The sequence below is a fragment of the Macaca fascicularis genome, chromosome 7 (genome assembly GCF_037993035.2).
Source record: "Macaca fascicularis isolate 582-1 chromosome 7, T2T-MFA8v1.1".
Lineage (NCBI taxonomy): Eukaryota > Metazoa > Chordata > Mammalia > Primates > Cercopithecidae > Macaca > Macaca fascicularis.
The window spans coordinates 44,813,187-44,831,748 of NC_088381.1; the positions used below are offsets into that span (position 1 = coordinate 44,813,187).

General features: G+C 36.7%; 1 protein-coding gene across 4 annotated transcripts in view; it reads left to right on the forward strand.

Annotated features, from left to right (window-relative positions):
• The window catches only part of PIAS1 (protein inhibitor of activated STAT 1), a 140,751-nt gene that overhangs the window by 16,017 nt on the left and 106,172 nt on the right, over nucleotides 1–18,562 (forward strand). For all 4 annotated transcript variants that reach the window (XM_065548108.2, XM_045395639.3, XM_073996123.1 and 1 more), the window contains exon 2: nucleotides 15,831–16,275. In XM_065548108.2, coding sequence (XP_065404180.1) covers nucleotides 15,831–16,275 — 445 coding nt within the window. The remainder of the gene's footprint in view (nucleotides 1–15,830; nucleotides 16,276–18,562) is intronic.

Genomic DNA, 18,562 nt, shown 5'->3' on the forward strand with positions numbered 1-18,562 from the left:
TTAGTCCTAATTAAGATCTGCTGTAAGTGTAAAACGTACTGGATTTCGAAGACATAGTATGAAATAAATAATGGAAAATATCTCATTAATAATTGATATTGATTGTATGTTGAAATAATATTTTAGGCTTATTGGATTAAGTAAATATATATCATTAAAATTAATTTTACCTACTTGTAAGTTTTTGAAATAGAAATGTGGTCTCACTATGTTGGCCAGGCTGGTCTTGAGCTCCTGGGCTCAAGTGATCGTCCTATCTCAGCCTCTGAAAGTATTAGGATTACAGGTGTGAGCCACCATGCCTGGCCTTTTTACTTTTTAAAATGTGGCTAGTAGCACGTTTAAAATTACGTATGTGTCTCAACATTTGCAGCTGACATCGTATTTCCTTTGGACAGCACTTTTCTAGAGATATTACTGCCCATAAGTAGAATGGGGATTAGGTGGGAGGACAATTGTAGGGGTCTGTAGAACCCAGTGTCAGAATCCTTTGGGAGAGGGAGTAGACGTTGAGGCTTATTTTTCATTGAGTTCCTGGTGCTTTCTCTTCTGTTCTTTGTGCTTGGAATTAATGACCTTCTTTTCACCCCCGCCCCCCACCCCTGCCTCCCTCCACGGAGTGGCTAACCTCAGGGAGTTTGCTTCATTCCTGTTTTCTTTTTCTTTTTTTTTTTTTTTTTGATGGAGTCTCACTCTGTCGCCCAGGCTAGAGTGCAGTGGCATGATCTTGACTCACTGCAACATTTGCCCCCCAGGTTTAAGCAGTTCTCTGCCTCAGCCTCCTGAGTAGCTGGGATTACAGGCGTGTGCCACCACACCTGGCTAATTTTTTGTATTTTTAGCAGAGATGGGGTTTCACCATCTTGGCCAGGCTGGTCTTGAACTCCTGACCTTGTGATCTACCTGCCTTGGCCTCCCAAAGTGCTGGGATTACAGGCTTGAGCCATTGCGCCCGGCCAGCTTCATTGTTTTGAGGAGAATAATGATAAATGATAATAGAAAGCAATACCAACAAAACAACCATGTAAATCTAAGTAGTTAACAATGTATTCATAAGAGGAAGAGGTCACTTCTGGCTAAGCTTATTTCAAACTGGGCCTTAGAAGAGTTTTGGAAGTTGGTGGCCAGGCACAGTGGCTCACACCTATAACCCCAGCACTTTGGGAAGCTGAGGTGGGGCGGAACACTTGAGGCCTGGAGTTCGAGACCAGCTTGGCCAACTCTACAAAAAACAAAAATTAGCCATGGGGAGCAACGTGAATCTGTAGTCGCAGCTACTTGGGAGGCTGAGTTGGGAGGGCTGCTTGAGCCTGGGAGGTCAAGGCTGCAGTGAGCCATGATCATGCTACTGCATTCCAACCTAGGTGACAGAGTGAGACCCTGTCTTTAATAAAAGAAAATTTAAAAAGGGGATTTTAAAGGTAGTAAAGGATTACTGGGATATTTTTTGAAGCAGGGGGAACAGCATGAGCAAAGGTAATGAGGAGAGAAAACACTGAGGTATGTTTGCAGAACAGCTACTAGGTCCACATGTGGATATCTGTGTAAAAGAGTTATGGGAAGTTGGGGCCAGATTGTTACGAGAATTTTCCACTTTGAAACTATGTGAGTCTGAAACTGTGTTGAATGCTATAAAGCAAAGGGACAGAATTCTGTAAGAACATTAACCAGGAAACCTGACTGAGTTAGTGTACTCAAAGAAGACTTCCCTGTTTCTGAATCATCTGAACTACAGACTTCCTCCACATTCAAGTCTTTTCAAATCTTCTTAATGTTATGCCTTCCTTTCCTTCTTGGTTGTTACCATCACTATTTCAGACTCTTGTAGTGTCAATTTGGTATTCATAAAACAGCCTCTAAATTGGTCTATCTTACATTCCCTTTCAAATTATTTACTCTTCATTTAGATTGATTTTTTTATATGTCTGTTTCCTCCCTTTAACATTTTCTGCAGTTGAAAGTGTTTTTATAACTTCTTATTCTTTGTAGGATTAAGTATAAACTTCAGTTTAGCCCTTAAAACTAAAACATTATTGTTTGAACACTAATTGCTGAGTTTGGATGCCAGTATGCTCAGTAGGCACTGGGCACATTTATATAATGTCCTTATTTGTGAGAGGTTACATGTATAATTTCTAATAGGTTTGCATTACCAATATGGTTTGTAATAATTAACAGGTGCCAAACCGTTGTTCCTCATATTTATTGACGATGAACAAGACAGTCTCTATAGACAGAGCATATATTTTGGATCAAGAATTGACAAGTAAACAGGGCCTTTCTACATATGGCATGAGAGTGGTAAACTGAGTTAAAGAGGAGAGCACATAAAAGGGTAAATTTTTTTAATGTTAGTAGTGGATTAAGGAAAATATCCCAAAGGTTGTGACATCAGAGTTGAGAACTGAATGAGTTGGAGTTAGCTAGTAAAAGGCTGGGATGGGAGAGGGGAGAAGAGCTTCCTGGAAGATGGAGAGTTGGTTAAAAGATTGATTATGGTTGTCATGCTAAGGAGTTGGGACCTCTGAGTGCAGTAGGTGATCATGGAAAAGTTTAAGCACAAGTGTGACATCATTAGATTTATATTTTAGAATGATCACTGGCAATAGTGAGGAGAATGACTTGGAGAGGATAATATTGGAGGCAGGGAGAAAAGTTAAGAGTCTCTTGCAGACTCTGAATTAGAGTGGTAATAGGGACTAAGACATTTTAAGGTGTTAAGATTGACAGGACTTAATAAATAGATTGGATGTGAACAAGAAGATGGTGTAGCAGCTTCTGGCATTGATGGGTGATTAGGTGGATGGAAGGTTTGGAGAGAGTTGATGTGTTAGGTTTGAGTATGTTGAGTTGATGACTCCTGGGACATAAAGGAGAGGTGTTTAGTAGATATGGATTTGGAGTTTAGGAGACCGAGGTTAGGCTGGAAATAAAGATTTGGATATTGTTTTTTTTTGTTTTTTTTTTTTTTTTTTTTTTGAGACGGAGTCTTGCTCTGTAGCCCGGGCTGGAGTGCAGTGGCCGGATCTCAGCTCACTGCAAGCTCCGCCTCCCGGGTTTACGCCATTCTCTTGCCTCAGCCTCCGGAGTAGCTGGGACTACAGGCGCCCGCCACCTCGCCCGGCTAGTTTTTTGTATTTTTAGTAGAGACGGGGTTTCACGGTGTTAGCCAGGATGGTCTCGATCTCCTGACCTCGTGATCCGCCCGTCTCAGCCTCCCAAAGTGCTGGGATTACAGGCTTGAGCCACCGCGCCCGGCCTGGATATTGTTAATTTAGAGATGACGTTTTGAAGTTACGAGTGAATGAGATCACTCAGGAAGACAGCTGAATGAAAGCAGGATTGCTTTAGACTTAGGATTCAGTGATACTGTTTCTCTTCTGTCATAGAGTTTATCTCTACTTTTTTTTTTCCTTTTTTAAAAAATAAATTAATTTTTTTAATTTTAATTTTTATTTTTAGACAGGGTCATGCTCTTTCACCCAGGCTAGAGGCTTGATCTGCTGGGCTCGAGCCATCCTCCCACCTCGCCTCCTGAGTAGCCTCCCAAAGTGCTGGGATTACAGGAAGTAAAGTAACTTTTATTTTTAACTTTTAAGAACATTGACTGCATTGAGTAGTTGGAGAAGTACTCTGGAATTTGATTAGGTATATGTTCAAGGAATGGTATTAAGAATGAGTTTTCAGTAATTGTTCTTTTTGACTGATTATGATAAACTCATATTTTATTTCACTTTCTAATGTCCACAAAAGATAGAAGACTTTTTCTAAAAAAACCATAACCACAGATCATTTCTTCTTTTGGCTAGTTTATGAATTGTCCTTTAGACATGGACAGTTAAACTTTTTTTTCTTTTTGACAGAGTAAGTTGTAGATAGCTAAACTTTGTTTTTCTATTTTTGTGCATTTTAAAAAAATTGGTTCTTATCTGTAACTTTACTATTCTTTTTTTTTTTTTTTTGCTTTTTGCTTTTTTGGTTAATGTTCTGGATATGTTAAAATGGATGCTAAAAAGTATAGTCTGGGTTTTTGGCCTCAGAGTTTTGTGAGTAGCTCATTTTCCTTCTCTTCCATAAATTTCAGGAAGAATGTGTAATATTTTTTCATGGGCCTCACCTTTAATAGGTATTTTTATGCACATTAACGGAATTTTTGAAAGAAAATAAAAACATTTTCTTTCTTTCTTTTTGTTTTTTTTTTTTTTTTGAGGCAGAGTCTCTCTGTTTCCCCCAGGCTGGAGTGAAGTGGAGTGAAGCTCACTGCAACCTCTGCGCCCACCCAGCCCCCCGCCCCCTGCCCCGGGTTTGAGCAATTCTCCTGCCTCAGCCTCCTGAGTAGCTGGAATTACAGGTGCCCACCACCACACCCGGCCAATTTTTGTATTTTTAGTAGAGACGGTGTTTCACCATGTTGGCCAGGCTGGTCTCGACCTCCTGACCTAAGGCGATCTGCCCACCTCGGCTTCCCAAAGTGCTGGGATTATAGGCGTGAGCCACCGTGCCCAGCCAAAACATTTTTTTAAACTTGCTTTTGCTACTGTAGTAACTTTGTAAATGTTACTTTAAATCATAAAACTTAAATTTTAATCATAATAATCTGTTCTGAAGATAATGATCATAATGATCTCTAAGTTTTATGGAAAGTTAGCAGTTTTACTTTACATAGACTAAAGGATGCTTTTGTTGTGAAATTGTTTCTCTTATCTATAACTAGTAGAATAATTAAGTGAAAGTGTTCCATTCTGTGTAGAAAAGAAAGGGTTGCTATCATTAATAGGCTTCTGATGGAATTTTAAAAAATATTTAGGCAAGCTGTCATTGCAAGACTTGAATAACTTTTTGCTGTAACCTATTTTTTTCTTTTTAACATTTCTCTGTAAGGAATCATTCCTAGGGCTTTTTTTTTTTTTTTTTTTTTTTTTTTTTAAGACGACGGAGTTTTTCTCTGTCGTGCAGGCTGGAGTGCAGTGATGCGATCTCTGCTCACTACAACCTCGGCCCCCCGGTGTTCAAGTTATTTTCCTGCTTCAGTCTCCTGAGTAGCTGGGATTACAGGTGCCCACCACCATGCCTGGTTAATTTTTATGTTTTTAGTGGAGACAGGGTTTCACCATGTTGGCCGGACTGGTCTTGAACTCCTGGCCTCAGGTGATCTGCCCGCCGTGGCCTCCCAAAGTATTGAGATTACAGGTGTGAGCCACCGTGCCTGGCCACCTAGGACTTTTAGAACTTTTGTGTACATCTTTTTAAAAACTTGTTTCTGTCTAAAACTTATCAGTCAGGACTGAAATATGATAACCTTAATTTTCTTGTGCCCTCTGGAAGATGTTTATTTTTACCTTAAGATAGGGGAATCAGGCTGGGTGCGATGGCTCACACCTGTAATCCCAGCACTTTGGGAGACCGAGGTGGGTGGATCATGAGGTCAGGAGATCGAGACCATCCTGGCTAACACAGTGAAACACTGTCTCTACTAAAAATACAAAAAATTAGCTGAGCGTGGTGACATGCACCTGTAGTCCCAGCTACTTGGGAGGCTGAGGCAGGAGAATCGCTTGAACCCAGGAGGCACAGGTTGCTGAGATCGTGCCATTGCACTCCAGCCTGGGCGACAGAGTGAGACTCTGTCTCATAAAAACAAAGAACAACAACAAAAAAGACTGGGGAATCCTAGGAGAAAAGAGCATCCTAGGAGAAAAGGGCATCCTAGGAGAAAAGAGCATCCTAGGAGAAAAGGGAATCCTTAAGAAAAGAGACATCTTAATCGCAAATATTGAATAATCTTATTTGTAGCCTTAAATTTTATTGTTACTTGGAGGAGAATCTCTTATGATATGCTCAGGGCCCTAGAGAGTTGACATTGTCATATTCCAAGTTCTTAAGGATGACTTGGGTGAATATTTAAGGTCACAATTCTCAGATTTTATATATGGCACAGAACTGGAAAGGGTGTATTAAGATGATGAAGAGGAATTCATATCATCTGTTGGGCACTTACTTGGTGTCATTAACTATACTTGCATAGGGGATATGGAAATAAGTATTTATCCTTGAAAAACTCAAAGTCTATGAGAGGACATAAACTGGAAAATCAATGATATACCGCATTTTGTGATAATTGTACGATAGAGGGGTATAGGAAACAGTTTTTCAAAAGGGATTTGAAAGGCTGGAATGAAGAGCTGAAAAATATGAAGTTTAGTGGCATGAAACGTTAAGTTCTACTTTTAAATTAACAAAAATTGTATTCGAGGATAAGGTGGTTTGACTTTATACTGTAGCTGTTTATGTGAAAAAGATAGAGTAACGGTTTTAGTTAACATAAGCAACAGGATGATGTGGATGCAGCCCCCTCCCTGCTGAAACGAAAGAATAACACATATCATACATCCCCTCTTGTCCAAATAAAACAAACCTAAAATGTGAATGACTTTTTAGGTTATATTGGTAAAAATATGTTCATATTAGGAGGGATAGTAATACTGCTGTGTTTGGGACTAGTCACACCATATCTAGATTATTTCATTCACTTCTGAGTACTATGAACTGCAGAATGCTTGAGAAGGATCAGGAGTGGGAAGGGGTCTAGCTAGTTGAAGGAAAGGAGTCCTTTTAACACATTTTAAGCATTTTAAGAGTCGATTCTGATATACCAAGACAACGAAATTTTAGAACCATTGGTCAGACTTTAAAGGGAACTTTCAATTCCTGCCCCAATTTCACTAATGGGGCAGCTTTTAAAGGTTGTGAACTCTTAGAAGTGTTATAGCAGAGGCTGGGGGACCATCAGTCAAGAAAGTTGGAGTAAAACTTCATATATTAGATGGAGTTTTAGACAAGAAGAAGATATTTAAGTTCATTTATGATACTCTGTTACTGTTATTTCCAAAAACATTTTCATACTATCTGATAGTGTCTCTAGTTGTTATTACTGTGTAGCATTGTGTGACGGTTGGCATTTGCCTTTTGAGTCTGAGCTCCATCCACTACTTGCTAGCTCTGTTACCATCAGTAGGTTACAACTGTTACTCTGAAATAGTTCTGTACCATCCCTCTAGGACTTTTCCTTAATCTCTGTTCTAGGACCCAGACTGAAGCTGTAATTTAGACTGTTTAGTTTAGAGGATGCATTCTTCTCACTTTTTGTTTTGTTAATACATGTTTCTTCTTTTAGGCTTTTCAGCTTTCTCTCAGATAGGGTATACTGTTTCTTTCATTGCCTTTTGTTTTATCTGAAACTTAGATCATCTAATTGCAAATGCAGTGTTTTGTTTGTTTTGGTAAGGGGACAGTTAGGAAAGAATAATCATCTTTTAGAATTTAATAGACTTAAAACTTCTTAAAGCCCTACTTAGTATTTTTAAATTCTAGATTTTATTTGAAAAGTGAATGATATTGTTCTCATGATCAAGTACAGTCTAATTTTTAAAAGACCTACCTGTTTGTAGAATATTGAACATGGCCTGTAGTGTCTCTTTGCAGTATTTCTTGGTCCTGTCTCCTATATTTCCACTGCACAGTTCCTTCTTACCTTACATGTAGATAAATCCTGCTCGTTGCCGTATCTTTTAGCTAGAAGGTTTATTTCTTAGTATTTTTCTTATTTCAGCCATCCTATTGGTGGTTACTTCAGTAACTTCCTTAAGCACTATTTCAGTTACATCTTTACTGCCTCTAAAATATGCATGTATTCCACTGCCTGCTCACATTATACTGTATGAATTCCTTGACTGTCATTTAGTGCCCCCGTCACCCATTTCCTGTCTCTCAGTTTAACATATACTCAGTATATGTCTCAGTTTAACATATACTCAGCCCTGGCTGAGCTTGTGATAAGACGTTGTATTAGTTAGTTGTGAGCTCTGGAGTCAGGTCACATTTGAGCCCTATCTCCATCACGTATTCACTGTGTGATTTTAGATGTAATGTCAGTTTTCTTATCTATACAGTGAGAATAATAATACTCTGTCTTGTGGGTTCATGTGAGGATTAAATAAGATAATCATGCTTATTAGTATGTTACTGGTACATTATAAGTATTTAATATATATTATGTTTTGTCATTTTTACTCTGTCAACTCATGTAAATGACACTAAAAGTTATGGTTGAAAACATTGCTAATATAGAAAGATTTCACTAACTATATGGATTGTATTTCTTCAACTATAGAAGAGTAGAAGAATGAGAAGAAAATTTCATTTAATACAGTTACAATGTTGAATTCTGAAATTTTAAGGAACCCTGAGAACTTCTAGTTAATCCCTCATTTTTTTTTTTTTTTTTTTTTTTTTTTGAAGTGAGAAAGCAGAACCTGTAAGATTGTAATTTGGTAAATTAGTGGCCATGAATCCAAATTCTGTATATGCCAGTACCATTATATTGTATTGTACATTTACTCAGCATATTTTAGGTATTCAGTAACCTTTGAGAATTGAATTAATATGATGATTACGCGTGTTTCTGAAGACTAGTTTATTTCTATGTATTCGTTGTTCCTTTCTTCTCTTCCTATGCATACTCATTTAGGGCCTGTGCATGGATCCAAAAAGCATTTATTGAACATCTGTGTTCAGAGCAGCCTTTTTCTTAAATAAGAGCCATATTTTCCCACCTCTGCGTAAGAAGTTTGGCAATGTGTTAGGAATTTACACTCTAAATTTTAAAATTAAACTAAGTCCTTAAAAATTTTTTTTCCTTTTTTCTTTTTGAGACAGTGTCTCACTCTGTTGCCTAGACTGGAGTTCAGTGGTGTGATCACAGCTTACCACAGCCTCGAACTCCTGGGCTCAAGGGATCCTGCTGCTTCAGCCTCCTGAATTGCTGGGTCTGTAGGTGTGTGCCACCAATGGGCCTGGCTAATTTTTTTTTTTTTTTTAAGTACAGATGAGGTCTTGCTGTGTTGCCCAGGCTAGTCAAACTCCTGGGCTCAAGTGATCCTCCTGCCTCAGCCTCCCACAGTGCTAGGATTACAGGTGTGAGGCACCACACCTGGCCTAAACTTTTTCTTTTTAGGAAAAATATTATACTCCAATGTTACAATGTTCTGAGTTGGATTTGTTATTTTTATTTTTATTTTTTGAGGCGGAGTTTTGCTCTTGTTGCCCAGGCTGGAATACAGTGGTGCGATCTCAGCTCACTGCAACCTCCACCTCCTGGGCTCAAGCGATTCTCCTGCCTCAGCCTCCCAAGTAGCTGGTATTAACAGGCATTTGCCACCATGCCCGGCTAATTTTGTATTTTTAGTAGAGAGAGGGTTTCACTATGTTGCTCAGACTGGTCTTGAACTCCTGACTTCAAGTGATCTGCCCGCCTTGGCCTCCCAAAGTGCTGGGATTACAGACGTGGGCCTGTATTTTTTAATGTTTTTGTCGTCGTCGTCGTTGTTCAGGTTATCGTCCAGAAGGAACTTTTTTAAGGATAAAAGTTTCGTGAAATGTGGTAGTACGTAAATAAGGATGATGTTTAAATTATCTAACAAAAATTGAAGCCATGGTGCACCATTTCAACGGTGTTTATACTTTGTTTAAAGGAGAATGGAATCTCTATTTATGTATAATTGCAATATTTTGTCACTTTGTGGGACCTCAGTGCAGCCAATAAGATGGACCTGGAGAGGTGGAAGATAACTAGAGGACTAGGCACTACCGGTCATTTTCCAGTTATCTTATGCTGTGAAATAAATAAAAGATGAGAAATTAGGTGAAACAAGATTATGGAGAAGTATGTAACCAACCTGATTTGCTGCTTTGAATAGAAACTGTCTAACTAGGTTTTCTGCTTTAATGAGGCGTTGTTGACAGATTGCTAATAGCTGCTTATTAAGAATTTCTAATGAGGAGATTTAGTAGTCATCCAAAAGTAAGCCCCATTAAATGAAGAATCTGAAAATAATAAAATACTTTTGTTGTGTGCAAGATTTAATGTGTGCAGTTATAGAATTTGTGATTATTCATTTGCTTTTGTGGATAAAAGGCAAAAGTATAAATGAAATATTATGACATTATTAAATGCCTATTTTGTCTGTCTTCAGAATTCATTCTGGTTTACAATTCATTATAAATTGATACCAGATAAAGACTCATAATATAGAGTCTGCTTTATGACTAATCCCGTAAACCACTGCAGTGGGATGTGTGAACAAGAGTAATTATGTTGTTCAACAAGAAATACCTAATTCTTATCCACAGTGTAGACATAACCTTCAATAATGGAAGGTCACAGCTAATGATACAATAAAACCAGCACTTTCTGTTCAGTTGCAAAAGCCTGTTTGCTTTTTAACATTTTTTGAGTATTATTGTATTTATCTTTCTCAAAACATGGCCCCTGCCTCTGTGTAGTTGGGACAGAGTTTGCATACATATGTATGTATGTTTTTGCAAAGTTTTACATATCCGAAAAAGGGATTGAGTAAAATATTATTGTCTTGAATGGTGAGGACTTCCCATTCCCCACTACTCTGCCCTTAGAACACTAGAAGCCAGCCTTATACTGCCAAAGCAGGAGATTGGATTGTTCCTCTCTGTCAAAAGTGATCAGACAAAAGGAAGCAAAGGGAATCCAAACAAAATAGCCAGGTTATTGCTCAGTTATTCTAGATGAAGTACCCTGGTCTGCTCACTCACATAGATTTTCCAATCATCTTTTTAGTATCTTACTCTTTTTTTTTTTTTTTTTTTTTTTTGAGACGAAGTCTCGCTCTGTCGCCCAGGCTAGAGTGCAGTGGCCGGATCTCAGCTCACTGCAAGCTCCGCCTCCCGGGTTTACGCCATTCTCCTGCCTCAGCCTCCCGAGTAGCAGGGATTACAGGCGCCCGCCACCTCGCCCGGCTAGTTTTTTGTATTTTTTAGTAGAGACGGGGTTTCACCGGGTTAGCCAGGATGGTCTCGATCTCCTGACCTTGTGATCCACCCGTCTCGGCCTCCCAAAGTGCTGGAATTACAGGCTTGAGCCACCGCGCCCGGCCGTATCTTACTCTTAAATATGTATGCACAGCCCAGGATTGCCTCTCATTTAAGGAAAGCTTCCGGCATGAAAGACAGAGACCAATGTAGGGAGAAGAAGAAAACAACATCAACACCCAATTTATATTCTCAAAAAAGAAAAATAACAAAATGTAGAGGAAAAAGAAAAGAGAAATATACAGAAAATTAAGAGTTCATGGAAATTAAAAATTTAATATAAGTGTTAGGAGATAAAATTGAGGAAAATCCCAGAAGATAGAGCTAAAACACAAGAGATGTAAAAATGCACAAGGAAAAAGAAAACAGAGTAAAGGAAAATTAGATAATCAGTCTAGGAAGACCAGTGTCTGAATAATAAGTATATAAGAAAGAGAATGCAAAGACATGGAAGGAAGATTATTGTAAGAAAACTTCCCAGAACTGAAGGACATACATCTCTAAGTTTAAAAGACTTGACAGTTATCAGTTTATGCAGTTAAAAAAAAGAAAAGACCAACCCCAAGGCACAACATTGTAAAATTTCAGAACACATTAAGACAAGCTTCTGTGATTCCAGATGGGCATATATAGTTGACCATGAAGGATTATGGGTCAGATTGGTACTAGGCTTCTTAACACTGGAAGCCAGAAAACAATAAGGAAAGGCCTTCAAAATATTGACAGAACATGATTTCCTGCCCAGAACTCTGTACTGAGCCAAACTCAGTAGTAAGGGTAAATGAAGATTTTAAAAATACAATGCAAGGAATAAAAACATCGTGCCCCCTTTCTCAGAAAGCTGCTGGAGGAAATACCCCACAAAAAAAGAGAAAACCGAGAAAGGGGAAGTAGTGGGATAAGGAAACGGGATCCAGTATAAAAGAGAGACAAGGGAATTCCCAGGATAAGCTAAAGGGAAATTCCATGACCATAATTGTGTACCAGGCCTAGAGAGCCTACAGTCCAAATTGGAACACGGTGGAGGGCTACAGGAAAGAAATTAAAACTGATTTACCTGATATATTTGAATATATTGAGAAGAAAGTTAATACTTTTAGCTGTTTGCAGATGAATTAGCAGTAGGTACCTAGAAACCTAAGCAAATGGAAAAATCGTGTAATTATTAACTGTAAGGAAAGGAAAGTTATACAGAAAAGGAAGAGTAATCATGATGTACTTTTGACTCAGCTGTGAATATTATTTACAGCCATAGTAATAATGTAAGTACTGACAATTGGTTCAACCAAAAATTATGATGGAAAGATGAGGGAGAAAAGATGTAACAGAACTAAACCATTGTATTTTATAATAGAAAGTCAGTAAAGTCCTCAAAGAAAAAATTAAACAGCTGCATAGACCTACTACATAGAATATAGAGAAAAAAATGCCAGAAGAACTAGCTAAAAAGACTTGAAAGTGGTTGCCTCAGGGATTTGAAAATTGTGGGGTATGTTAAAGGGGGGAAGGAACTGCTGTTTTTCTTGTACAACTTTTTGGTTTTTTAAATTGTGTTCATGTCTGTCAGATTAAAAAAATTAGTTTTAAGAGGTTGCTCCTTACAGAATGCTCTTGTGTTCAAAATATATACCGTTCTGAGGCATTCTAAATCCCCTAGGATTCTGAGAACTCTATCAATTGCGGACGTAGAGTCAGCAGAATGCTATGAAATTGCTGAGGAAGTAATGATTTCTAATAGTACTAGTGGTTGATGTAATCCTTACTTGTAAATATTCATTTTGTTGTAGTGCTAACAAATGGAGATTTTTAAACACCTTAAATAAATTCAGATTAAAATATATTTCATTTCAACATCTCAAATGTATTAGTGTTTAGTTTTCTTCAGTGTTGTCAACACTTTTCATTGTGAATTGACTGCTTTATGCTTCTTTGCAGCTTTTCTGTTGAAAGATGCTTCAGTGTTTCCCGCCCGCTTCTTTTATTTCATTTTTAAAAATACTGCATGCTTATCACAGTCCTTAAGAGTATGCAACAGCTGTTCCAATAATAGCAATAGATACCACCTGATTTTTCATTATATCTGATTATAGGTTGCAATGGTTAATTTGAATCCACACACATTCTTTTCTTATCTTAATCACCTGTTTTTAAAAGCCAAAATGTTGAAGCTTGAAATGGAGATTGAGTTACATAAATGGAGATTGAGTTAAATAAATTAATCTTCAAATAGGTTTTTCTGTTTTCCAGTTAAAAGGCATGTGGTTCGTGTCCTCTTAAAGTCAGCATACTATAGCGTGAAAGAAAGCACAGTAGGAGTAGAACCAGTTGCATGACATTCAACAAGTTTCTTCACCTAAGTCTTATTTTCCCACCTGAAAAGCGAGAACAGTACCTGCCTGATAATTATGACAATTGATGATGAATCCTGTAAAAAACCCAAAAACACCCAGTTACTCAGGAGACCGAGGCAGGATCACCTGAGCCTAGACGTTTGAACAGTCTGGGCAACATAGCAAGATCCTGTCTCTTAACAAACAAAACTAAAAAGCTTGGCTTGCTGATCGCAGCTACTATTTGAGTACCTACTATGTACCAAGTATTGTTATTGCTGCTGCTATGCTTTGTTTCAGAGAGAGAAAAAATATAATTGAGGGGCTCTCAAGTTTATTGTTGTGTCATAAGCTTTTTTTGGATCGTCAAGCAAGAGATTATATGAGAAATGTCAACATTTCTTCTACAAAAATAGGAAAATAATATATCTGCATTGCATCTAAATCTTTGTAGCTGTAGAATAAAGTCAAAAGCTGCCGTCAATGCAGAGTTTACAGTAGTCACTGAGTTTTGCTGGTTTGTTTTTGATTTAGGATAATGGAGTTGAAATAGTTCTCTTTAAAATTTGTACCTTTTTTCCCTGTAAAATGCAGTACATTTGACCCATGCCAACTTAAATTTATTTTTAACCTCTAATCCTTGAAGTTTCATGTTATTTATTTAAAAGCAGTTTACTTATTAATAGTACATTTCTGTTTGAAGTCCCTGTTCCTTTTTAAATAATAAAAGTCTTTAGAAGTATTTTGTACTCTTTTGGTGAGTAGGGAGAAATTGATATCCTGCTGATATTATAGTTAGTAATTATTTACAATCTTTGATAACATCTAAAAAGAGAAACATTTCTAAGATTTGGGTAGCATTTGTTTTTAAGGTTTACATTATATCTTTGTATGCCTCTACAGAACATGAATTTGAGCGTTCATTTGGATAAGTTATCACTCTAGATGCTACCTCCCACCCTTTCTTCTGGTCTCCTTTCTTGTTTGTTCATTTGTTTGTTCATTCATTCATTCATTGTGCAGGCATTTGAAGAGTTTCCACTATAAGGCCCTAGTCTTAGAAGCTGAGGGTAATGTGGTTGTGTACCATGGAGAACCCTGGGTTGGTTATAGAATCACTTGTGTAAACAGAAAATTACAGTAAAGCAAGATAAATGCTAAAATACAGATACGAAAAGTGGCCAGTAAAAATAGAGTAAAAATCATCCTACGAGGTCTAATGGGCAAAGGCTAACAAAAGCTGAACCTTGAGGAAAGAGTTTTCCAAGCCAGAGAAGTAGAGGAAGGACTTGTATTTCTTTGATTAACCAGCTATGTTGCTTATAAAGCTCTTTATATACTTTTCTCCTCAGTATTTTAGTTTTTGCTTAATAGTTTTGCCACTTACAAAGAATTGGCTGGTGTCATCATCGTGAGTGGTGGTGAGTTAGGGAAGGCAGCATAGCTTTTGTGTATTTGGTATGAGGTGAAGGAATCAGTTGGGGAAATAGCAAATGGTAAGCTTACATGTGTCTTTTTATCCTAATACTCCCTGTCAGTGGTGATGCAGTCTTTTAGGATTCTGCTAATAGCTGTGTGATCTTGGGTAAGTGATTTCTTCTCTTTGGATTCCATTTTCCACCACTTTAAAATGGGAGGATTGGTATTAGATGGGCATTTCCTATTAGTAGGTGGGGAAAAAGGAGAAACAGTGACCAAATAAGTTTGTGAATATAGGTAAACAAAGTTAAATAGATTTCTTTACTGCAGCCTCATACATTATGGCATATGAATTGGATTGCTGGACTTCTAACTTGGCCATGCAAGTTAAGTGAGAGTCAGTAATATGAGTGCAGCTCTGTCTTTTTCCTAATTGTTTAGTGGAAAGAGCATGGGCTTTAGAATCAGACATATCTGGGTTTGAATCCTGAGTACTCCTTAGTAGCTTTATGGCTTTATAAATTATCTAACCTTTCTGAACTTGTCTCCTCATATGTAAATCAGGCAGGATAATGCCCTGGGGAGTTGTAAAGATTATGACATTCCATATGAAAATATCAAATCGAGTATCTGATATATAATTGGTCACAAAAGGTATAACTTAAGTCTACAAATTCCAGAGTTAGTATAGAATGTAACACTTGATAATAGCTATTGATATCCTGGCTACATCTGGTGTTTGAGGTGGACTGTTTGTTGTTTCATATATACTTATAATTTTCCCCAAGAAAACAAAATATTCTTGAGGGCACATCATTATGTTTTACCGTCTACATAGCATTCGACATTCTCCTGGAGACTCAATAAGTGCTTGATAAATACCTGACAGTTTCATCAAAACAGTGGAATAAAGTGAGGTGTGGTTTTCCCTGGTGTATAGTTTATCCTATATCTCTTATAACCAAGGGTAGAAGTCAATTTATGAATAATAATTTTAAATTTTTTTGGTTACTTATGTTAAATGATTAAATTTGAAGTTTGAAATAATTAGGATTATAAGTGAACTGGCATTTATTTACTTAAGTAAACCATAGGAAGGGGGTTATAATAAAGTGTCATTTAATAGTGTAAATTATGTTATTGGAATACTAATGTTTTACATTTTGTTTTTTCTCTAAGCAAATGGTTATGAGCCTTAGAGTTTCTGAACTCCAAGTACTGTTGGGCTACGCTGGGAGGAACAAGCACGGACGCAAACACGAACTTCTCACAAAAGCCCTGCATTTGCTAAAGGCTGGCTGTAGTCCTGCTGTACAAATGAAAATTAAGGAACTCTATAGGCGGCGGTTCCCGCAGAAAATCATGACGCCTGCAGACTTGTCCATCCCCAACGTACATTCAAGTCCTATGCCAGCAACTTTGTCTCCATCTACCATTCCACAGCTCACTTACGATGGTCACCCTGCATCATCGCCATTACTCCCTGTTTCTCTTCTGGGACCTAAACATGAACTGGAACTCCCACATCTTACATCAGCTCTTCACCCAGTCCATCCGGATATAAAACTTCAAAAATTACCATTTTATGATTTACTGGATGAACTGATAAAACCCACCAGTCTAGGTAAGATTATTGTATGATGGTATTTGGTTACTTTTGCAGGATGAATTTTCATTTTAGACTTTTACTTTGACCCAGTTTATTATTCATAATGAAATTTTCATTTGATAGTAACAGCTGGATAATAATGAAGATCTTTCAAATTTAGATAAAATCAAATATATAAAAGCTATCTTTCAGAGGAAAAAAGGTAGTATATTGATGGTTACTGACACAGTAAATATTAAAAAGTTTCAAGAATATAAACTTCCAAAGAGGAGTCTTTTAGAAGATTGATTACTATTTTACAATATCTCTTATAAATTAGAAAATTAAAAGCGAGTAAGTCACTACAAGTCTCTGATTAGTTCTTAATTTTCAGGGATTGATGATCTCTAAAACAAGTCACTTACTAGTTTTGATTATTTAAATGAGTGAATGGTTTTAATGATTGTAAAAGGAGACTTGAGCTTTGATGTGTGTGGTAGTTAAATTTCAGCTGATTTTTTTCAAGTGGAGAAGTGCATGCTTTATAAGCATGCACATGCACACTCTTGATTACAGTTATATAATATAAATGCTTGAAATTTATTTTGCTGTGTTGTTACATCATTTGATTTGTAGTCTAGCATATAGAATTCAATATATTAACTTGTAATTTTAATTGGTATAATGCTACCTTATTTACTTAATGTAGAATAAAACTCAACTGTTGTGACCTCTGACGCCTTTGGTGTAATATATTTAAAATATCAGACTTCTAAATGCTGGTTTGTTGGCATACTATGGCTGGCAAGCTAAATCCAGTCTGTGACCTGTTTTTGTGTGATTCTGAGCTAAGAAATCTGAAAAATATTCCTAAAGAGTTATTAAAAAAAAAAAAAGAAAGAAAGAAAAACAAAGAATATGTACAGAGACCATCTGTGCCCGCAAAGCGCAAAATATTTACCCGTATAGTGAAAGCTTGTGAATCCCTGTTACAAATCATTGAATGTTTCAGTTTGGGGGATTGGCAAGTGTTGAGAACATTTTTTGCGAATTTTTGAGAACATTTTGAAAATGTTTTACTGAAATTCTATCTTTGAAATATGAGGTGTTTGTTCTTAATTATATGTAGCAGAATTTACCTGAGTACATGAAGATTATAGGAATCATTTGAAACAACATGAGTTTTGTATCACATTATTTCATTTTTTAAGTGGCCATAATAAGAAAACATTTTTTGAGAATCTACTGTATGCTTATAAAACTGATACATGCTCATTGTAAAAAATGGAATTGCCAAAGTCCCTTCCTTGTTAGCTGTTTAGTGTGTATGCATATATAGTACAAGCAAGTTGTTTCTTGTTTTTTTACAGAAGGAATCATATACATAGTATTGTTTAACTTCCCTTTTTTCCCCTTAATAATATATCATAAGCATCTTTTCTTGTCTGTCTGATATATATATATATCTATCTCCCATTTTAAATTAAAGGCCATATCTGTATCTATCTATATCTCTATATATGGTCTGTATGTGTACATATATGTATGTGTACATATGTGTTATGTATTGATCAGTTGATGAAAACGTTGTGACCAGGGGCTTGCAGGAACCTAACCTTATACTTCCCCTAGTAGCAGCAATTATATATTCACAAATTCAGTGTTTGTGGTGATTTTATAGAACATAACTGTCACAAATAACAATAATTGACGGATAATTTGATTTGAATGCCAGTTTCCATGAATAAATCTGCTGTTTGTGGTATGTATTCACAGAAAGTCACCAAATGAATAGGTGGTGTAGAATTGCTTAGTGGTATGTAAATAGATTTTCAGTATCTCATTGTTATAGAATTAAAAACAGACCAATTTGAATATGCATAAAAAGATCTCACCAGAAAGTAATCTGTGGAAGTTTATTGGCTCAATAAATATTTGTTGCAGGGGAATGCTTAGTGAATGTGAAAAATATTTATTGAAAAAAGATTTTATGTAATTAGTCTTCAGGGTTTATTTAGACTGAGTATATTTTAAGGCTCTGTTTTTACAGATTCTTTAACATTATTAAGACTTTTTCTGTAAATGAAGTGGCTACATTTGTCACAGAACTTAGTTTCCTAAATGATTATTTTTGCCAGTGGTTCATTTGTTTTAAATCTTTTAGAAAACCATGTTTTCTGAAAAATTTAATAGCTTCCAGCATTCTCTTTCTTTCTAAACATACATACATTTAAAATCAAGTTTTTAAGAACATAGTTTCGAACACCAGCTGGCTAGTTAATCACAGCTATCACTGAGTCCAGAATGGGACAGGCACATTTAG